The sequence below is a fragment of the Chionomys nivalis genome, chromosome 9 (assembly GCF_950005125.1).
Source record: "Chionomys nivalis chromosome 9, mChiNiv1.1, whole genome shotgun sequence".
Classification (NCBI taxonomy): domain Eukaryota; kingdom Metazoa; phylum Chordata; class Mammalia; order Rodentia; family Cricetidae; genus Chionomys; species Chionomys nivalis.
In genome coordinates this window covers 53961088-53984283 of record NC_080094.1, presented here as the reverse complement: position 1 = coordinate 53984283, position 23196 = coordinate 53961088, and the positions used below count along the sequence as shown (strand labels likewise).

At 47.4% G+C, this 23196-nt stretch overlaps 1 protein-coding gene across 5 annotated transcripts in view; it reads left to right on the top strand.

The window, feature by feature from the left end:
- Positions 1 to 23196, top strand: part of Stard9 (StAR related lipid transfer domain containing 9) — a 92208-nt gene that overhangs the window by 52541 nt on the left and 16471 nt on the right. For 3 of the 5 annotated variants that reach the window (XR_009057700.1, XM_057780398.1, XM_057780399.1), the window contains exons 1-6: positions 5161 to 5572; positions 6126 to 6211; positions 6295 to 6398; positions 10434 to 10624; positions 11085 to 11559; positions 13021 to 23082. Coding sequence is in view for 4 of the 5 variants with exons in the window: in XM_057780398.1 (XP_057636381.1) it covers positions 5392 to 5572; positions 6126 to 6211; positions 6295 to 6398; positions 10434 to 10624; positions 11085 to 11559; positions 13021 to 23082 (11099 nt within the window). In the remaining variant the exon portion in view is untranslated. The other 2 variants (XM_057780400.1, XM_057780397.1) reach the window with 2 other exon arrangements.

The following is a 23196-nucleotide window of genomic DNA, read 5'->3' as shown; positions in this document are numbered from 1 at the left end:
CTTGCTTATTGAAGAAAGGTTAAAACACAGGAAGCACTCACAGATGAGAAGGTACAGGGGCCTCTCTAGGGAGCATGAGGAATGAAAGACTGGGCAACGGTGAGAGTGGATTCCAGTCTGCTCCCTACACAGGGAGTCTGTCATCTCTTGTCCCTCTGCAGATGGATCAGCTGGCTCGAGAGTGGGCACAGAAATGGAATGACTGGCAGGCAATCATGGAGCATTACGGTGTGGACATCAACAGGAGGAGGGCTCGGGTGGTCATCGACTCCAGCCTGCCACACCTGATGGCTTTGGAAGATGACGTGCTCAGCACAGGTGTCGTGCTTTATCACCTCAAGGTGAGGAGGCTGGTGCAGCTCCCCCTTTCCTGAGCACTGGCCCAAAGGTGAAGGGAGGAAACCTGACGTCATAGCCATGTTCTTAGGGATCAGACCAAGGGCTCAGAGCTGCCTTGGGACTTGTGCTCAGGAGTCTGATCCAGCCACAGGGTGGGGTTTGTTTGGGTTTGTGCCAATGGCTAGAGGAAGCCAGCGATCAGAATGATTATTTGTTTTCAACTGATGCTTTCCTGTAACTCGTTTATTTCTGTTCCTGAATTTCTTCATGTTAAGGTAAGAATGGAACCTCTTACACTGCTTTTCTGGCTTCCTGGAGCACAGGAGTGCAATAAGGAGAGCACAATCCTAACCTCAGAAATATAATTAGTATAAGCTGAGAAGAGTGCCATGTGCCTGCAGTCCCTGCTGCTCAGGAAGGTGACCCAGGAAGCTCCTTTGAGTCTGAGGCCAGTTTATTTCTGAAGAAGACAATGTGAGAACTTCTAAACTACAAATACAGGTTGCTTAAACATGAGCAAATTCAAGAGACTAGAAAGTTTTCTTCCCACACTGTCTTTCATTCAACCTGGGAATCAACAAGGACAAATGCCTCCCCTCCATCCCATCCCCATCTCCATCACAGCACTTCCTAGAGAAGAAGAGGGGATAAAGAGGAAGCAGAACGCATGAGGGAGGGTCTAAGGAACTGGTGGTAAGGGGGTGATGATAAGCATTCATCTAGAAAAAGTAAAAGTCAAGTAAAAGTCTAGGCTCTCCAAATAAGAGCCCTGGCCAGCCATCATTTCCAAATGGACAATTTGAAGAGTTGACAACCTGCCTATCCCCTTCAAAAATGATCTTTTGTTTGAGGACAGTCCTGTGGATGGCAAAACATATTTCACATGGCCAATATTCCTGTACTTACAGAAGCTTCAATTCTGTTCTCATTAATGTCTATAGAAGACATTATAAAAGAACAAATCAAAGTAGGAGATATGTGCATTGCTGCCATCTCTGGAGAAATCAGGCTGTTTGGGATATTTGGAAAGATGTTAGCCAAGCTCCTCGGTGTGCATGGGATAAGTAAGTCCTTTGAGCACTCAGGTGGAAAGCTCAAGTAATTTACTTTCTGGTGTGCTTTGCATTTTACATACATTGTCTCAGTGAAACGCTTCAGGCAGAAGTGCTTGCCTAATTTACCTTAACACATCTAAATACCAGAACTAATTAGATCTTTCCATCATTCAGAACCATAGGGAGAGCTTAGGGATCAGAAGAGACCAGATCTGTTAAAACGTCACCATCTGGGTGGAACTTTTCCGAATCACTGATGGAATCTGGAGTGAGGAGAGGAAGTGAGATGTGAGGTGGGAAAGCTTGTGGTAGCAGCAGAGGGTTAAGAGCCATGGCTATGTTTGAATCTTAGACCTGGAGGCAGGGTTGCTAATTCTCATTTAGTGAGTTCAGAGCCTCCCTGCTCCTTGGTAGACCACTGAAGCAACATTCTAGTTAATTTCTAATTCTGGCATTTCTGTACTTTATGGACCCATATCCTTTTTTGTTCTTGTTTTGTGTTTTTTATTTTATGGGTGTTTTTCTTGTATATATGTCTGTGTAGCCTATGCGTGCCCGATGCTCACAGAGGCGATGTGGGGACATTGGATCACCTGGTACGGGAGTAAACAGACAGTTGTGAGCTATGTGGGTACTGAGAGTTGAACTGAGGTCCTCTGAAAAAAACAGCAGCCAGTGCTCTTAATCGCTGAGCCATCTCTTCAGCCCCATCCCCATATTATTTTTATGATTTGTTTTGATTGTGGCTTAAATAACTATACAATAATAGTGATCCAAGAGTCTTTACATTTTTATTTAGTTGCTTGCTTGGTCACAGACCTGAAACTAGTCCCTTGGTAATACACTGCCAGCAGTTTTCTCTTGGGCCACATTGGAAAGCTCCTCGGTGGGACAGGAAGAGTGGATGGAGCAGAGAGGGCTGGTACCTTGTGATAAGGGTCACCAACTGCCTGTGGAAAGAGGCAAAAGTAAGAACAGCAAAGAAAGGGCCACCGAAGTGCTTGTTATCTGAGAGCTCATCACCTTATTGTCATAGTTTCACGATATTATGTGGCCCTTATCCTTTTGGGGGGAATGTACTTTACCGTCAAGAGTCCCTAAATTAACATGAAGAGTTTTAACCTATTGTATTAGTTAGGGTTCTTCAGAGAAATAAAACTGATAAAATGAGAGTGTGGAGGGGGAATTTATTAGAGTGGCTTACAGCTGGTCAAACAGTGGCAGCCTCCCAGAAGAATCCAGTAGTTGTTCAGTCCACAGGGACCCATCTGATCTTAAGTCTCACTTGGAATCCTGAAGAAGTAGGTTGTGACACCAGGGAAGGAATGCCTTAGCAGCAGAACAGATGGGCTTGCCAGCAGGAGTGAGGACAAGAGAGCAAAAAGCCAAGGAGCTTCTTTCCATGCCACACAGAAGGTGTGGCCCAGATTTAGAGTGTGTCTTAGTTATTATTCTGTTGCTCTGAAGAGACACCATGACCAAGGCAACTTATTTTAAAAAATCATTTAATTGGGGACTTCTTGTGTTTTTAGAGGGTTAGTTCATGACCCTCAGGCAGCAGGCAGGCAGATAGGCATGGCACTGGGGCAGTAGCCGAGAGCTCACATCTGATCTAAAAGTTGCAAAGTTAAAAAAGTTAAAGACTAGGCCTGGTGTGAGCTTTTAAAACTTCAAAACCCAGTGATATACCTCCTCTGACAAGTCCATACTTCTTAATCCTTCCCTAACAGTTCCACTAACTGGGGGCTCAGTATTCAACATTCTCATTCAAACCACCACAGGGTGGGTCTTCTCACCTCAAAGAAGAATTTCCTTGGCTGGATCCTAAAACCCTATGCCCAGCTGCTGGGGTTTTGGTGGTTTCCAGATATAGTCGACAACCAAGATCAGCCATGATACTCCTCCCTGGTCCGTGTTGGTAGAGGCTGGCAACTATTGACTTGTATTCAGGGAGGAGAGGTAGAGGGGCACAGGGCAAACCAGAACTTCTTTGCTCCCAGGATTCTTCTCACATGCTGTCTTGGGAAACCTACGAGGTCTCCCTGTTCTTGTTCCTGAAAGTGTGGCCTAGTGGTGATTTCGGGCACTTAGAAAACCTCCCACTTAGGGCAGTGTTATGGTGAGGCTAAAAAAACATGGGCTGGGGGTTCAGAGACCTGAGCTCTAGCCACAGCTTTCCTACTTAGCAAATGGGTTTTCTAGGCAATTTACTCCCTTATGAGCTTCAGATTTCTGGCCTATAATACGGATACAGTAAACTGGGCAGTGGTGGTGCACGCCTTTAATCCCAACACTAGGGAGGCAGAGGTAGGCAGATCTCTGTGAGTTCAAGGCCAGCCTGGTCTACAGAGTGAAGTCCATGAGAGCCAGCCTGGGCTACACACAGAGAAACCTGTCTTGGAATACAAAACAAAACAGACAGGCAAATGAAAATAGTAATACCAGCATTTGGAGTGTTAAAGTATTAAATAAAGCCAAGCATAATTGTAAATGCTAGTGATCCCAGCCCTTGGGAGATTTGAGGCGGGAAGGTGAGAGTTCAAGTCCAGCCCAAGATACACAGTGGTTACTGGCTCAAAAAGCAAGCAAAAACTGGGTGGTAGTGGTGCATGCCTTTAATTCCAGCACTTGGGAGGCAGAGGCAAGTGGATCTTTGTGAGTTTGAGGTCAGCCTGGTCTACAGAGCGAGTTCCGGGACAGCCAGGACCACACAGAGAGATCCTGTCTCAAAAAAACCAACAAAAACAACATTTTTTTAAAAAACTAGCAAGCAAACAAGAAGATGTCTACAAAATGTTCAGCATAATACCTGGGACATAGCAAATGTCTACTTAAGAAATGGTGACGATGGGCCTTCAAGTTAGCATCTCTGCCTAATAGAGTGTATGGTCTATAGTAGATTTGCCATAATCCTGGGGCCCAAAGGCCCTAGTCTTCTACTAATTCAGTGGTTTGCTTATATTAACATTGGTTGCCTATGCTTTCTTCTACTCTCTTCCAGTTCCTTTTGACTCTAGAGGCATCTCCCCCTATTTGTGCTTTACCCTTCATAGAATTTGGCATCTGTTATGCTTCCTCTGCAAAGCAAGAAGGTAACAATTCATAAGTCTCATAGAAAGTCTCTGAGTCTCTTGAATCAAACATAGGCCACACTAACCTTAGCTGCTATGAGAATGAAGTATATGTCTGTCCCTTTTACTGGAGAATTTCTTTCTTTTTTTTTTTTTTTTTTTTTTTGGATTTTTTGAGACAGGGTTTCTCCGTAGCTTTTGGTTCCTGTCCTGGAACTAGCTCTTGTAGACCAGGCTGGCCTCGAACTCACAGAGATCCGCCTGCCTCTGCCTCCCGAGTGCTGGGATTAAAGGCATGCGCCACCACTGCCCAGCCTTACTGGAGAATTTCTGACCAACAGCTGTATCTATTCCTTGACTTCAGAGTTTGTCAGCACTTGCTGGGCTTTGCACATAGTCAGTGCTGTGTACTCCTATAGTGTTACTGTTTCCCTCTGTCCTCCTGGACTGCAGAGCAAGTGGATGGAAGGCAGGACAGCCCAGACTTAAATTAGGAATGGTTCTGACAATGCTGAGATGGGTATGGGAAGACCCCAATCACACACGAGTGTGGACTGTGCTCTGCGGGCAGGGCTACGTCTCTGTGTATTCTTTGTGAAATGTCTTCTCTCTTTCCCCCCACAGGAGGGGACAACAAAAATAGGAAGGATTGATTCAGACCAGGAACAGGACATAGGTGGGTAGTCTGACACATAGGCAGCATTTGTGCCTAAAAAGTTTACTACTGGATTTGGAGAGAAAAGGAGTCTTTGAAGCATTAAGGGTCTGCTTCTCTTTCTGCTGCTAGCTTTTGGGTCTGGAAGTTGGAAGGAGGAGGCTTATCTAGGGGGAGACTTTGAGCTCTGGGTGGTTTCAGGTGGTGGGTATTCTTTCCTTGTCAGCTGTTGGGTTGGATCTTGTAAAAACTGGAAGAGTCATTCTCCTGAATGGCTTCCCCACTCAGGTTACCCCTCCCCCACACCTCTTTAGTCCTTCAGGGCCAGTGGATTGAGAGGGACCACTGCACAATCACTAGCACTTGTGGGGTGGTCATTCTCCGGCCTACCCAAGGGGCACGCTGTACAGTTAATGGCCGAGAGGTCACTGCTTCCTGCCGTCTGACTCAAGGTAGGACTGTCTACCTCCCTGTGTATATCTGGATGAATGATGAACATCCTCAACCTCAGGACCCCACAGAGCTCAATAAAGCAAGCTTCAATCATGTGTTAATCAACCTCTGCACCGAGACCCGAAGACTTCTTAATACAATCCTCCTTCTAGGACCGAAGAGTAGAGAATGACTCGTGGAAATTTGTGCTTGTTTATCTGAGCCTTAGTTTCTCCATCTGAGATAATGGGAGCATAAGGCAGGATTGGATGAAGTCTGTTTGTTTGTTTTTTGAAGTTCTTAGTGTGCTGTAAAGACTTGGTGTCAGTATGCCTCTAGTATTAATCCATTCAAATCCTATTCTCTGAAACTGAACTCAGTCTGCCTCTTCATGAAGTTTCTCTGACTATGCTACCTGAAACTTGCCCTGCTGTTTATCTGATTGTAATTGCAAGATGTATAATTAATACATATCAACTTAGCAAAATTATCACCTTGTTGTAGGCATTAGTTTATCTAACAGTATGTACTCAGAGCACAATCATGGACTGAACTCTTGTCTGTGTGTCAAAGGAGCTGTCATCACCCTGGGGAAAGCACAGAAGTTCCGATTTAATCACCCAGCTGAGGCTGCTTTGCTGCGGCACAACAGGCTTAAGGTAAGCCTGGCTGCGATTTCTGAGTGGCTGTTAGGGAAGCTTCTGCATGCTCCATTGGGCTCATTGTTTTTTCCTTATCCCAGGTTGGAGAGGCTCTTGGCAGCAGTTGCTCTTTGGAATGGTTGGACTTGGACGGAGATGTCACTGCCTCAAGACTGGGTCTCTGTCCTGTCCTTTGGAAGGAGAGGTGAGAATCTGTACCAGTGGAGTCTCCTGGCTTTGCTTCTTAGTCCATAATGGAATGGAACCGGGAAGGGCTTGTTAACAACGAAGGTCTGATCACATCTGGTCCAGATTGACATGAGCAAGTATTATGGCTTGAAAATGAAAGGTTCCCCGCAGGCTCCATCTTGTGGCATACCCTTTGAGGTTCTGGAACCTTCGTGAGGTCGAGTAAAGCTGGAGGAAGTAGGTTACTGGAGGTGCATTCTTGGGGGTGCATCGTTCTCCCCCATTCCCCTCTCTAACCTTCCATTTACCATGAGGTGAGCCGCTCTGCAGCATCCCCCACAGTGATGCTCATGCCCAAGCGGTGGAGGTGTGGGGCCTCTGAACTAGTGGGCTAAGATGAATCCTTTTCTCAAGCGTCTTCTCTCAAGTGCTTGCTACAGCAATGAAAAACTGACCATGAGTAGTCTGAAAATGCTGAACTGAATGCCGAGTTTGTAACTCAGGTAGCCATGGCCTTCATTTGCTTCCTGCTTGGTATTTCATCTCTCCTCTCTGAAAGACATGCATCTCCCTGCCGACAAGATATAACTGGGAAGTGTTAGCAGACATCTTTGGTACTGCTCTAAACCTCACTTCCCCACAGTTCCTTTAAATCCCGGTGTGTGAGCTCATACTACATATTTCTGTTAGCTTCCAGATTATATAGCTTCCTCTGGATTCTAGAAAATTCATCTCTCCTTTATTCTCTCATAACCAACAATGCATAGCTGTGCCTACGAGGACAATATGAAAGCATCTTGAGATTTTGTTCTTACTCCTGCTTCACCTGCTTTGTGATAAACTTTGAACTCCTGAGTTAGTTTTATATGCAATTGACAGCAGCTGGTTTTCTAGTTCATTATCCTTCTTATACAGAATCTCCTTCTTGGGTTTGCCCCTGGAAGCTCTGTTGTTCCTTTTAGCTAGACTGACCTGTACCGTCACCATCATATCTAACTGTAGGAAAGTTCAGCAGAGGACTTGATACCAGTGAGATCACTAGCAAGAACACCAAGCGCCTCCGAGTCAGGATTCACAGCATGTTCTTCTGGTCAGGAACAGTCAGTGGCAGATGAAGACAGTCTTGGGTCTGACACGATAGTGGGAGCTGTCGGACTGGGGTGGGGGTGAGCAATGCACCCTCACAGAGTGCTCACAGGTTGAACTTTGCTACAGCAGAGGTTTAAGGGAGTGTGATCCTAGGTCTTGGGGTCCTGTGGAGTGAAGGGCAAGTTGGAAAAGCTGACTAAGATATCCAGGCCAAGAAGAATTAGGATCTAAGGCCAAAGTTCTTGTTTTCTCAGAGAGGATTTCCTGTTTTGTGGGGAAGCTATGAAAGAGACTTTGTTTTGGGTAAGGTTTCTGTTAGGAAGACAGAGTGAAGACCTGGTTTTTCTCAAAGTGCAGAGTTTATTGGGAACAACACTGCAACGTAAAGAGCTCTGGATACAGAAGGTGCATTGGAATTGGGCAAACAGACTGACACCTGGCCCTGCCACATAAAGGCTGTGTGATCTCAGGCCAGTCACTTACTCTCTGACCCTGTTTCCTTACCTCTAAATTAAGAGTGTGGCTACCTCCTTCCAGGGGTCCTGTGAAAAGGACCAAAGGAGTTGAGTGGGCACACCCTCATTCCCATGACCCCAGTGACTGAGGCTTCAGGAAAGCTGCTTTCCTTTCTTCCTTGTCCTCTTGTCTCAGGCAGCTCGCTGTCCTCCCCAGAGTGCTCTGTAGTCTCCTCCTACCTTTTAAATCTTCAGGATCCTCAGCTCCATGGGCACTGACATGATCTTTCATCAACACTAAGAAGGAAGATGCTCTTTATCCGAGGAGAGTGAAGGGCTTCAGAATCAAAGCCTCTCACATGGACTGCCCCTACCTTTCAGCACCAGCTTGAGGGCCTATAGGTTGTGCTGGGCCTATACTATACTATCTACTGTAGCCAGTATCTGGTGCCAGCCCTTGTTAGGTGGTATGGCTCCTAAGCTAGTGATTGGGCAAAGGGGCTAGAGGGTGGAACTGGCAGAGGAAAATGCATGACCCAGTCTGGATTTGTGGGCAGTCTTTCCTTCTACTCTTACCTGGGCTTGGCTCCAGGGCTGCCCTCATCCTAGGCTGCTGTTCCTCGTTTATTCCTGGAGGAGCATTTCAGAGGGCCAGAGCTGTTTCTATACTGGAGGGAATTGGCCATTTTCTCCTGTAGTAGTGATCTGGACCAGGAAGGAATTTTGTCCTCCAAGACGTGCTCTTTGCATTTCTCATTTGGAGTTAGGGGGTGTGGCACTTACCTTTAAATGTCTAGATCCCAGAAGAAGCTCTCAGTGCTGCTACAGTAATAGTAACCACTGCTAAATCCTGCTGCAGACTGTGAGGCCCTGAGATAGCAGAGGACAACTGCCAGAGAGAGCAGAGGGTACAGTAGAGTCCTGGCAATAGGTGGTGACCAGGCAGTACCTAGGGGATGCTGGAGTTACCTAAGATGAAAGGCAACCATTGCTAGATATAGGTCCTTGACTGCCCAGTAATGAGAACTTGGTTTTGGTACCACATCTAGACATGTAGCGTAGTTATTTTCTTTTTTTACCTACCCAAGGAACTTGAAAAATGTGCTTAGCAGAGGCATCCTTCTGGCTGAGGCTGTGTGGCAGCTTGGGTAATTACACTGTCATCCTGCAGTCTTCCTTGCAGCCCCATGCAGAATTGCTGCAGCTGCTGCTTCCCCAGAAGGAATAAGCGCTCTCCTACAAACAAGCAAGTTGTAAATCTGAGAACTGGGGAAACACCCAGGGAAGAAAACTGAGTAACCCAGGGAATTCAGAATATATGGATCCCTACTCTGCTTCTTGGAGCTGATGTTCTATGGGTTTTAGCTGGGTTTATCTAGGCCTCACTGATGGGTTTGTGTTTATAATTCAGCCATTACTGTGGCTCAGATTTGGAGTCGTAATACAAGCACACATATTACATATATGTAAATATATGTACAGAATGTTTTGGGTTAACAGTTTTTCTTTCCAGTATTTCTGAAGGTTTTTTTTTCTGTATTTCCTGGGGGAAATTTTAGTAGAAACCCTTAATTCTTTCAGTTCTTTCATTTTTAAAGGACAAAGTGCTTCTCTCTGTGTGTGTATATGAATGTACACGTTTGGAGTATGTGTGTAGGCCTAAAGTTGACATCAGCGTCTCTCAATGGTTCCATTCTCTTTATTAAGGCAGGGTCTCTCACTGACACCAAAGCTTGCCAATTCTAGACTACCCAACTTGTACTGGGGAATCCTCTGCCTTCCGAGGGCTGGGATTCCAGGTAGCTACCATGCTTGCTTGGCTTTTATATGTATTCTGGGATCCAAACCCTGATCCTCATATTCACATGACAAATGTTTTATCCACTAAGCCATCTTCCCAGTCTAGACAAAGCTTCTTAATTTAGCTGTCTTTTACTTATTTATTTTTGAGACAGGAAAACTAACTTCAAACTCATAATTCTCCTGCCTATGCAACCAGAATATTAGGGTTAAAGGCATGTGCCACCACACTTGGCTTTTTGTGCCTTTAACTCTCATGATTTCCTTATGAACTATGCGGTTGAACTTGCTTTAATCCCAGCATTCAGGAGGCAGAGGCAGGTGGAACTGTGAGTTCAAGCCTAGCTTGCTCTATATAGTGAGTTCCCAGACAGTTAGGGCTACACAGGGTTACTGTCTCAAAACAAAACAAACAAAATATAAACAACGAAAACATGCTTTACTCTCATAATTTCCTTATGAAAGTGAATTTGGGTTTCTGCTAAACCCACAATTCTAAGAACATGATAGTCTGATGACTCTTCTCTGTTCCTATTCTATGACTTCATGAGCTGCCTATGACAACACACCTGTTTGTTCCAAGTTGCCAGATGTCTGAAGCTCTTTCTACCTTGTTGAATTCAGGAGTATGCTCAGAGGGACTTAAGTCTCCCACCCATTTGTTCTGAGTTTGATTTGCTTGGGTGACCCTGGACCTTTTGTCACAGGAAAGTGCTGGAAGAGGAGTGTGACAAGGACCAGCAGACATCAAGAAATGGCGAGCTCTCCCACAAAGCCCAGACTGAGCAACAGCAATGTTATGTGGAGGATCTGAGACAACAGGCTGTAGAAGGGCAGAGTAGCGTTCAGAAGGACCCAGAATTGGACCAGATACATAACAGTCAGCAGATAAAAGACAGTAGGTGCCTTTGTCTAAGGTGTCTGCTTCGCCTGCCTTCTTCAGTTCCATGCTGCCAAACTTCTGTATTCTGGCTTTTGTTGTCTTTGTGATAAAATGGAATCTTTTGTACTAGGTGTTCTGTCCCTTCTTTTAGAGACCAGAAGCTCACGCAAGGGGGTTGGAAATAAGCAAATGGACTGCTCTATGGCCCCTCAGAATGATGCACCTTCTGCTGAGTCCCTCCAGTGGCACGCTTGTCTGTGCATTTCCACCCGCCCCACTTGTCCACTGGTACACTGAGCCCTACACATCTTCCTTCCTTCCCCTTCAGTAGGGAGGCCCTATAGCTCTCACTTGCCACACCACTCTATCAAATCCATTCCACTACTCACAGCTCCTGCCATGGCTGGAGAGTCTGAGTCGAGGCAGCCATAGGCAGAAAGTGCTGACCTTCTCTCTGGGTGTTTTTGGTTCCCAGACCAGCAGTGGCTACTCAGAGAAGAGACCTGGCTAGCCAGCTTACAGGAGGCACAGCAAGAAGACAACAGTAGAGAAGAGAAAGAACTTGAGGCCTTTGTGGCACCTGATGCTTGGCTTCCAACAGATCCTCAGACTCTACCATCCCCTCTGGTTCAAAGCCAAAAGAGGGTGCTGCAGCTGCAGCACTTGCGGACACGCACTTCTCGGGCTGCAGTGTGGAACATCAGGCAGAAAAAAGTTTCATTCCAGCTAGAGAGAATTATTAAGAAGCGGAGGCTGCTAGAGACCCAGAGAAGACTGGAGCAGCTCAGGGCACTCTTTTGGCTCCCAGATGATGGTGCTTCCAAGGCCCCAAGTTGGGTCTCCAGCTCTAACACCTCACGCTCAGGTTCTCGGCGTAGAAGCAGATGGACAACTTGCAGCTCTCTAAGTCTCCGAAGGCTCTACAGCCAACGCCTGTCCCGGCTACACAGGTACCAGTGATGTGCACCAGGAGCTGGAGTTAACCTAGCTGTCCAGGCAGTGTCTTTACTCCCCAGGGCTTCTTCATGTGTGAGGTGGAGAGGTGTTTATTCCTCTGGTCCTTCAGGCTTCTCTCCTCTGTCTGCATCTTTTCACAGTCAGGCTGTCTTGTCCTTGCAGAGCCACTCTTGCTCCCAGCTCATTTCTTCTTTTAAAGGAGCTTGCCTAGCCGGGCGGTGGTGGCGCATGCCTTTAATCCCAGCACTTGGGAGGCAGAGGCAGGCGGATCTCTGGGAGTTCGAGGCCAGCCTGGTCTACAAGAGCTAGTTCCAGGACAGGCCCCAAAAGCTACAGAGAAACCCTGTCTCGAAAAAAAAAAAAAAAAAAAGGAGCTTGCCTCATTTTCATGTATGTTTTAGACCTAGCCTGTCCAGACGCGGCTTCCTCTATGTCCTACCTCCACAGGCCTCCTTGATCTCACAGGCTGCCTCCTCCCTGAACTGACACATGACTCCCAGGCTCCTGTCTGGATCTGCCTCCTCTGCTCCTCACTCCCTGTCTGCTGTCACAGAGTGGGAAGCATATTATCTCCCAGATTTCTTGGAGTAGAGGCTGGTGTCTTGCTCTGTGTATCCTAGGCCTTGCTCAGAAGATTACACGATGTCTGTTGCTGTTATGCTTGCTCACCTTTTTGTTCTTTAAATAACTGGGCAAAAAAACCAATTTTTTATTATGGGAAAACTTTAAACATGGACAAAGTTGTGAGACTTATGCAGCACCTATTTCCAGCAATTATAAAGATGTGTACTACATTCATTTCTAGTCCTACCATCCTATCTTCCAAAGTATTTAAAGCAACATCATGTAATTTTAACACCATTTCTGTAAGTATGTACCTCTAAAAATATATTCTGTTATACCTGCCAAATCATACCTACCAAGATCAAGGTTCATAGCTTGATAGAATCTAAACCCGAGTCACACTCCATTTTCGCACGATGCTTCAAATGTGAATTGGATTTTCAAATCAAGATCTAATTGGATTTATATACTGCCACCTACTGTTAAGTTTTTGAAGTTCCTATAGTCATTCTTTCCTGTTTCTTATTAGTGTCAGAGTGGGTGAGTTCTGTAGATGGTACCACCTCTTAGATCTATCTGCTTGAGTCTTTATAGGATTACAATTGTTCCTGCTTTCCTCACATGGACAACTGCTTGAAATAGAATTCATTTAAACCTTTTCCTAAGATAAAGCAGTTGAGGGCGGGGGTTGAGTGACAGTATGCATCTGAGAATTCTGAACGCCAGGGTTCTGTTGTCAACAGTCTGCTTTTGTGTGTATTGAGCAGAGGACTGTAGGACACGGTGAGTGGCATTGGCCTACTTTCCACCCTCTTTCAGAGCCATATTCCTTCTGTTGATAGTACGTAGGGGACATTACTTTTCTGAGATGGCTTTCCTTATTTCCACAGTGCTTTCATGAACTGGGATCCTTCCACCATGTCACCACCTGTTCCTGACCCAATTCACCAAATACCAGAAAAAACCCTATCAGCAGATTGCATTCCCCAGGCTACTGCTTACCCTCCAAGAACAGGTTGCCTGGGCAGGAACAGCCTCCATCCACCAGGCTGGAGGCGCTATCCTGCCAGGGGAGCCTCAACCAGGAAGGGAGTCTCTACCCAAGGCACCTGTCTCACTGTGAGCCATGAGTCTGTCAGTAGCCAGGAAATTGAGTTATTGAGTAAGCAGTCCTGTCAGATGTCTTCCCAGGGCCTAGCAACTAAAAAGCTAAAGTCAAGAGATGGTTCAAGGACCCACACCCCTGCTGCACAGACCAGAAGGGCTAAGGGACTAGAAGCCTCTGGCAACACACAAACTGGATGGCAAAAAGAGGGGAGCTGTGGAACCTACAAGGCTCCCAAGGAACCCACTGCCCACTCTACTTATCTCAGTGGAGCCGAGCAAGCAGCTGGATATGGGAAAGTAATCACAACTTTTCAGACAGAATCCAAACCAACACCTCCAAGCCGGGCATCAAAAAAACATCAGAGGGTGCTGGCAGCTAGGGCCAGAGATATTGCCAAAAAGTTCTCTCGTTCGCCTCATGGCAGTTCTTTAAAAAGACAACCTAACACAGGGGATCCAGACACGCTGGCCTTCTGCACAGATTCCAGACCTATAAGGGATTGTGTAAGAGAGAAGGACAATGATTTATCTGACAATGATAGCAGTTACTCAGTGGATTCTCTCTCTTATGTCTATGCCAAAGTCCCAAAGGAGCAGCTGAAGCCAGAGGACCTTCAGGGAACATGGCATCTTCCAGCTCGAGAGAACTCTGAAAGTGACATTAGTCAAATATCTGAGGATTCACTTGTTGAGAAAGGGTACCACAGCCCCTCAGAAGACTCAGGGGATGAACATTCCACCATGAACCATGGGCATTCAAGGGCCAGAATTTCAGTCTCTGTGAGACACCTCCTGAAGCCCTCAGACAGTACCTTATGTGGTCAAGCACAAAGGAGCTTTTCACTGGACAGCCTGACTGATGCTGAAGAAGTGAGAGAAGATAGGCAAGAGGAACCTTTCCTTGGTTCTTCTGATGAGATGCCTACAGAGACTTTTTGGCACCTGCACAAGGCTGCCCTACCTGCAGTAAACCAGGAGGCAACATGCACGCCTAGCCCTATCAACCACAGAACAGGAGTCAGGCCTAATGCCTTCCTGAAAAAGAGCAATTCATTTTACCTTGATCCTGAGTTCCAGCCCCACCGTGAGCAGCCTGAGTCAGAAATGGAGGCAAGCTATTCTGAACAAGCCAACTCTCTCCAAGGCATGCAGCTTACAAGAGAGAGCCCCCTGGTATCTGTGGATTCATGGTTTTCTTGTGACTCTAAGGTCAATCCCAGCAGCCCCTCAGCGACTGTACATTCTTTATGTCCAAGTCCTGATGTACATGAAATTCAGCCCCATGATGAGATGCCTAGACACAGGCTAAATATCGAAGAAGTAAAGCCACCAGGTACAGTCCTGTCACCTAGCTACAAACTGCCCCAAGACAGTACTAAGCCACTCAGTAGTTCAGGTTTGTACATAACCTCTGCTTCAGATATATCCAAGCCCTCAGTTTGTGGAAGTCAAAGGTTCCTTCAGCCAGGAGCTGATGGTGTCTTCCGGGACAAAGAAATTCCTGACATGACCTACCACAACATCTCTGAAGAGTCGCACAATTCTGACATGTCAAGTGTGCTGGCTCCCTCTGCCACCTCACTGGCTCATGAAGGTAGTATTCATGAGAAGGACTGGGCTTCCCTTCAGCAGAAGTATCTCCTTGAACTCTCTAATTCTGTTTTGGAAGCTGTGGGAGAGCCCAGGCCAGCTTTCTCCTGCCTGGAGGAAGAGTCTAGCTCCCTAGCTGAAGCTTCTGATAAAGTAGATACTCAGTTGCCAGTTGACCCTGGGGTTTCTAAAAATTTAGATTTCAGCTACTTTCCAGTCCACATATCAAAAATCAGGCACTTAAGAGCAGAGAAAGAGCATGACAGTTTGAGTGGCAACTTAGAAAGTACTTCTGATCTCTTCAGTACCATTGAGAAAGGGAGTTATAATGGGGCATACTCGGCAGACCTAGAATCACTGACTTCTGGATCTATAAATGCACAGACCTGTATAGCAGGAAATAAGACACCAAATTATATGACAGAAGCATGGGAAGTCAAACAGACCAGCTTGGAAGGGTGCCTTCAGGGTAGCAGGAACCCTAGGCTGATAACTTCCTCTGGGCAGTATTTCTTCCAGAAGAAGGCTTTTCACAATCGTGATATCTTACCTACCAAAGCAGACCATTGGCCCCAAGATGGGACTCTTCTCGAAAAAGGCACTGTTGTTCAGCCAAGACTAAGTCACAACAGCTGTCAGCAGCCACTGCTGGAGAAGGCAGATTCTCAGCAGCATGCCAAGGAAGCAGATGGAACACATACAGATGCTTCTTGTACTTTCCCGTCAGGTCCAGAGCTCTTCCTGCACTCTGCTCCCTGGAGTCCTTTTCCATCTTCTCTGCAGCCACCTTCCTTGGAAACATTTTATGTAACCAAAAGCAGGGATGCCCTGACAGAAACTGCCTTAGAGATTCCAGCCTGCAGGGAAGCCTGGGTGCCATCCCCACCCCCCAGGGAAGCCTGGGGCTTTGGTCATAGCTATCGAGTCCTCCAGAAAGCTAACTGGAGGAATAACTTACCCAAGTTGTCACAAGGCCAGAATTCTAAGATTGACGCGTCCCAGCAGATGACAACAAGGAGGCCAACTCATGGGAACACAGAAGTTACTGAAGAACTGGAGCAATGCTCTAGAAATACGAGAAAGGAAGGAAACCACGATTCTGCTTACTGTTTTTTTGCTCAGAACAGACATCTCCCTTCTACCAGCCTCAAAGTTTGTGAATGTGGAAATCAACTTGGAATTTTAAATAAAAAGTACAGCCTCTCAGTCCACGAGGAAGGAGGAGGGGCCTCTGCCTGGCATCACTGCAGTGTCGCCTTTGACGGCTCTGAGTCAAAGACTTTGCTCTTCATCTGTGACTCCAAGGCAAGTGGGGAAGAACAGAGCCCACTCCCACCACAGATCCAGGCCTGTGCTGTTCACAGCCAGTCTTCATCTGGAGCCAGGTCTGACTTCATTGGTAAGATCACCAACTTAGACCTGGAGAAGGTCCTACCTGAGGAAACTGCTCTTCCTCTGACGTCCAGACCGCTGCACAGTCGAGTAAGCAGCCCGGAGATCATGACAGGAGGTGGGAGCCCACCTCACAGGTGGGAAGGGAGGAATGAAACAGTGCTTCCCAGGGAGGTGATTTCCAAAGACATCCAAGAAGAGTTTAGTCTTCCAGGAACCCAGTACACCTGTGAAAGGTGCCATCTAGCCATGTGCTCTCAGGAAAGAAAACCTAGAGAATGCAAGGCTCATGGGCAATCCCAAGAAATAAAGTCCAAAGAAGAACCTTTGGGAGAGAGGCAGAATAAGAGAGTTAACAGTGCCGACGAAATGGCTAGGCTGATCAGGAGTGTAATGCAGCTGGAAACTGACATCTTAGAAATTGAATCCAAGCAGAAGCAGCAGCTTCATGTTTCTCAAATGCCAAGTACAGAGTTGATGCTCCAGGACCTCCAGGACCAGGAGAGGGCTGACCATGGTCTGATGCCAGGAAGTTCTGGAAAACATTTATTCTTTGAGAATCAGCCATCTTTTCCAATGCAGACTGAGGATGGTATCTTTGGAGACAGTGAAGCTAGGGAAATGGAGGGTAACGATGCTGTCAGTAATAATGCCCAGGTCCAGAAAAGCATAGGAAGCCCCTTTAGGTCAAGGGGACATGCACAAGAGGGGAAGTCTGAGAGTGAACACTCACACCCACCACCTGGAGTAGATGGGCATGCAAGGGACATGTGTGATTCTTTGGAGAAGGACATAGCTCTCAGAGAGCCTAGCAACATTTCAAAGAGAATGAACGTGTTAGCCAGTGCTCTGCCATTGCAGCCCATTGTAGAGAGCTCTCCTGAGAAGGATGACGAGCTGCTAAAAGCATCATCAGACTTCCAAGACCGGGCTTGGACCTTGGAAAGTTTCAAAGAACCAGAGACTATGGGAAGTGTTCAGGAAAGCCAAACTGTTGAACTCCCAAGTGATTCAGAGTTGGAGGATGCAAAAGCTCACAGGAGAGTTGAAGAACTGGCCATGGAAAAGGGAGGGAACCTGCAAGAGACTTTGGTCTCACTGACTCAAAAACTTCCAACTCCAAGCCAGGATTGTAAGGGTACATTTTTCAGCAAGGAACCTGTCTCCCCGTTCCATAATCAGACAGGCTTCTCTGCAACTCTTCCTGATAGAGAACTGAGTGGTACCCAACCCTTGGATTTTCCAAGCTTATCAAGAAGCTGTTTGCATGCCTCTGATACTAAAGGCATCTCTTCAGTTGAGTACATGTTAGAGCCTACAATGTTGAAAATTAATAGAAGTTCCTTGGCAACTGGAGTAGGGCATCAGGATTACAGTGGAGGAGCCAGAAGCAGTAGCCCACAGGGAAGTGGTATAGGGGATGCTTCAGCTGCCCGCACTGCCTGGTGTGAATCTCTGACGCCCACAGTCATGAGAGCTAATGATCAGTCATTTATACCAGAGAGCATTCTACTAGAGACAGAGGACTGGATAACAGGAAGCACTAGCTCCCAAGAAGACCAGAGAGGGGACTTCAGAGTCACTTCAACAGGCTTGACTATCCAAGAAGATTTGGGTTCTGAATCTGAGGCGACTGTACAGAAAGAAACAAACAGTTCCTTGGACAGGGTCTCAAGGCAGGCTGAAAAGAGGGTCAGTTTCCTCCTACAAGAAGACAGTGACCAGGGTGAGGAGGAAAGGCAGACAGAAGAGAAGTCCGATCAGCAGTCTGTCAGCTCAACATCTTTGTCTCTACCGAGGGTGCCGGATCCAGAGCCTCCACTGCTACCTGACTCCTCTATACATGCATCCATATGCCTGGCTATCTTGGCAGAGATCAGACAGGCAAAAGCACAGAGGAAGCAGCTTAATGACTTTGTGACTGAGGAGACAGTCCTTCCTCATGAGACTTCACAAGAAGGGCTCTTTTCTGAGGCTGCTGGTAGGCCTCGGGAGCAAATGGTTAAGTTAGGGTGGGGAAGCACCAGGAATGGAAATGAAGCCCGAGGACTGCATATGGCATCTCCAGCTGCTGTGTCTGCAGACCTCTTGGATGCTGAGAAGGAAGTGCAAGCCATGCTTCCCAGTGCAGGGAACTTTCAGCATCTGCCCAGCCCTGAAACTGACAGAGGACCAGGGCATCATTTGCTGGCTTCCTCTCACATAGTCCCAGGTCTAGAAAAAAGACATTTTACTAGAGAGTCAAGACAGTTTTGTGGAGCAAGTGGATGGTCTGAGTCTTCTGAAGTCATAGAGACAAAGAAAGAAACATCCAGGACACTGTCCTTTGTTGATCCTTTGGCCTCAGACAGGCTTCTTTCTATACCAGCTGTAGAGCAGGATGGGAGGGTGGGATCAGAGAAAGTGTCTGTCTTACCTTTTCAAACTTCTTGTGATGATCCTGGCAGGATTCTGCATGGGCAAAGTCAGTTAGTTGCATGGAAAACTGCAGAGGGCATATCCTTTGGTAGTCAGGATAGCATCCCAGAGTATCAGGAGCCTAGACGTCTAGATTGTACATGTGGAGGAGGCTCAGTTAAAATCTTAGTGACCACACAGGAAGGAAAAGCAGTCCATTATGAATGTCAGTCTGTGATCTGTCATGTTGATAATTCTGTAGGCCTTTTAGGGCCCAAGAAAGACCATGTCCAGTGCTCAGATGCTTCTACTGGCTTAGAAGAAATTAAGGCAAGTCTAACGCCATGTGCTGTTCAACCAGGGGCTCCTAAAAAGGCTGAAGCAGAAGCTCACATGTATCATCCTGTCCAGCGGAGAAATGTTGACTCTAACCTGGCAGAAGCCCACGGAGCTGACAACAAGAATCCAAGGCCAACTCCACTTGTAGGTCAGATTCCTAGCCTGCATCTTAGTGGGGTTAGAAAAGAGGCGCCATGTCTGTGCCCCAAAGAGTGCCTTGTCTTAGAGGGGAGAACTAGAGGCAGCAGGCCACTTGACTCATCTTACGAGGAGGAAGAAAACAGAATGATTTCTCAACTAAGTGGTTCTCAACCTACTGCTGTTCACGCCTGCTGCTCCCATGCCTCCACTCTGCCGTGTTGTAGAGTTCTTAGGAAAGGAACTCCTCAGGCCGCTCCACATCCTGTCCACTCACCTTCCGTAGTTCCATATAGGGACTGTGAAGTGGACAGAACAGTAGAGAGCTTTCCCAAGCATAAGCATGTTAATGTAGAACCTGGGTCTGTAGACAACAGCGTCCCCAACCCATCCACTGCAGCTGCTGTCTCCTCTCCAGCTCAACGCCACTATTCCCTGTCCACCTCAGAAGTGAAGGCAAATGGCCTCACCCATGTACCTGCTGGTGGAAGGTCAGTTGAAGGTTCTGAGGAAAACATTTCAGGGAAGACCAGCATTGCCCCTAAGGATGTTTATACAACCAATCCTGCAAGAACACACTCTGAGCCACTGAGGACTTGGAAGGATAACTCTGTAGGGGAGAATGCACAGGTCTCTCAAACCAAGCCAGAACCTCCTGTAGTGACTCAGGGACCACATACCCTAAATTTAAACGATGGATCTGTTGATGGTACACTGGTAATAGCAGCTCAGTATGGACATTTAGAAAATACTACCAGACACTGCTCAGGAAAGACACAACCTTCCACTGAGGTTAGGGGTCACAGCTGCTTGGGTCCTCAAGCCAATTTTATAGGCAGGTTAAAACACACCTGTCATTCTCAAATTGAGACTTCGTGGGAGGAAGAAGAGCAACAAAGAGAGCAAGCTTCAGGAGGTGGCAAAGACCATGCCCAGGTCAGAAATCTAACATCTTCAAATGAAGGTGGCTTTGATGGCTCTCATACTAGAGATAGTGAAAGAGAGGAGATAGTTGTAACCAAGTCTCCTGTGTCCCAGACTTTGTTTTCAGACCTTGCAGGCTCAGCTTCTCTGCCCTTGGGGCAAACTGAAACATCACAGCCTGCTGCCCTGACTCCTGGTCAACTCTACTCTGGAAGGGAACAGCTGGCTCTCCGCCCCAGGCACGCACTCCCTGTGATTGCAGTCTTCTCTGGCACTAAGCATTCCAGGTACTCCCCTAGACCTCAATTCTCTGTGATCAGCTCATCTCGATCTCTTCAAGAATTAAATTTGAGTGTGGAGTCTCTTTCCTTGACAGATAAAGATGCACAGGGGCCAAAGAGATTGTGGAGCCCCCTTCTCAGGGGCCATTCCTTAGAAAATCCATTGCCAACATCTCCAAAGACTCAGGATTGCAATCAGAAAGCTTCTTGTAACTTGAACAATAGCCCCACTGAACACGAGCCCCTGAAACCTGTCATTCCTCCTTATCCAACATCTACTGTGTCATGTATGCCAACCCCTGATTTCATGACTAACTGGATACCTGGTACTTTGGAACAGGCCCATCAAGGAAAGACAGATAAACTGAGTGTCCAGAGTATGCCAGAGAACTGGCACTCTCAGGTGGACAAAGAAGTACTGCACTTTGGTTCTAGTGACGTAAATTCCTATGTCCTGCCCTGGTGTCCACAGGGACCTGTGCATATTGGCTGGAAGCAGTATGTGTTTGGAAGTGCAGTTGATGACTCTTGTAGCCAGAAACCCCAATGCCTCATACCATCAAATATGGCTCAGTGTTCCAGCATGGATAGTGCCCTGGATGACAAGAGATCCCCATTTCATTCCCATATAAGGACTGACGCCAAAACTGGGGATCAGTCAAACATGCACAACAATATTGAGAATGACCAAAGTTCAAAGGAAGACTGGGAAATAGGGAGTTCCTCATTTGCCATGGAGAAGCCCCATATCTTGACTAGATCTGAAGGAGTTGCCTCAGCTTGGGATCCTGACACAAGACCTCCATTCGAGGGCTCTTCTGAGAGGAGAGGCTGTCTGAAGAGTGAGTGGCCTCTGGCTGGAGGGAGTGCCACAGCTGCAGTAGATAAGATCGTACTGCTTTGCCCATCTGAGACAGACTGTGCTGTGGGGCAGGCCAGGATGAATACCTTTGAGCAGGGAACACAGACCCTGGGCAGCAGGCTCCACTGGAGTTGCACCGATATCTCTGCTCAGTCTGATGCCAGGACAATGTCAGGCTCTGAACTGGCCTCCTGGACCAGCATGCACAACCTTTCTCTCCACCTCTCACAGCTTCTGCACAGCACTTCCGAGCTGCTTGGGAGTCTCTCTCAGCCAAATGTAGTCCCAAAGGAGCAGAACATCAAGAGTGACTCCCCAGATGAGGCCCCACAGGCCCTCATGATGGACGGTTCTACTCAGACCACTGTTGATGAGGGTATCCAGACGGACCTGGCCTTACCTCCTCTGCCCTTCCAGGCCCGAGATGTCAAGCCTCAGGAAGTCAGTGTGATCCTTGAAGTGATGGACTCAGGTATCAGCACCATGGTTCAAGAAAAGGGAGATGTCCCAGAAGTGTTTGAGAAGAAAAGGGCAGAGGAAACAGAAACCCCAGATCCCCGTGAAGGAAGTACCCACTATAAGCCACAGAGCCCTCCTGTGCCCTCATCACACTTGAAGTTTCAGAAAGCCCATCTTGGGCAGAACCTTCCTTTTGTGAGCCCCCCAGCTTCTACTGATGTTTCCTCACCTCCCAGCCTGCAGCCAGAGGAATCTTCCATGGTGGTCAACAGTTCCAGCATCTCTCATCACTCAGGGTTCTTAGTTGGTACTTCAGAGTTCACCCAGGAGCCTAGTACCCAGAAGAACATGAGCCCCTCGAGTGCCGTGCTGGTGGACAGGGCTTCCTCTCCAATCCTTACATTTAGTGCCAGCACCCAGGAGTTGAGCAACCCCTTAGCCTGCGTGACTCTGTCAGCTCCCTCAGCTCATCCTCTTGAAGACTTCCAGGAGATTAACGTCAGCCCTGACCTTGCTGTTGGTAACCCAAGACGTTCAATGGATAATTCTCAAGCCACTAATGAGTCTGTTGTCTCTCAGAGAGTTAGGTCTCTGGATGGAGAAGGCAAGAGCCCCTTAGAAAAGTGTCCTGAGAAATTAGTTCTTGATTCTAACCCCCCATGCAGCCCACAGCAGAACTCTAGTCTCCAAGTTAGTTTCTTAGGGCAGGCCCTTCAGCAGCTTCAGCCCATGAGCAGCACTGGAGACCCAAGCAGACTGCCATCTCCTCCTCCAAGACACAGGAGCCTGAAATTAGAAGACAGCTTTGTGCCTGAGAAGGTGGCTTCCATGGAGGATGGTCCACAGGACAGCAGGAGGCCAAGTCAGTGGCAGGGCAGGATAGCAAATGGGGATGAGAGCTCATTGTCTATAGTGGGGCCACAGCCCAGCCTGGATCTATCTTCATGGAGAGGTCTTCAGCCCCTGAGCCCTTGTCCCATCCCTGATGCTACAGGGCTTCAAAGGCCTACTGTAGAGTCACTTCAGGCCTGCCAACCTGTGGGGCTGCTCTGCCCTGGTTCACATGTGTGTGTGGCCTCTGATCTCCAGCATCACAGCCTGAGGGACCTCCCAGTTCATAACAAGTTTGATAACTGGTATAGAGTTCAGGATAAATCTTGTGGAGGGCTGCATGTGAGTGAGAATCTAGGGGTTAGATGTGATTCCAGTTCTGCAGACCAAACACAAAGGCCCCTGCAACCTCCTGACAACTACAGCCAGGATCCTGAGTGGCTCCGATTGGAGCACATCCCTTTGCAAGTTGGAGTCCAGAAACCCTCACTCAGTGTGGACCTCACAGAAGCAAAGCTGCACCGTGGCTTTGGGGAGACAGATGCCCTGCTGAAGATGCTGCAGAGTGGGACAGGGGAGGTGCTTACTCCTCAAAAACCTGCTCTGTCTTCTTGGGAGAAGCCCTACACCAGGTAAGGGTCCTGGACCTGGAGGGTGAGGGTGGGCAAGGTAAGGCATGGCCTTAGGAAACTTAACAGTAAGATGTTAGTTCTGCCCTTGCTCCCCTCAGGGATCTTCAGGGTGAA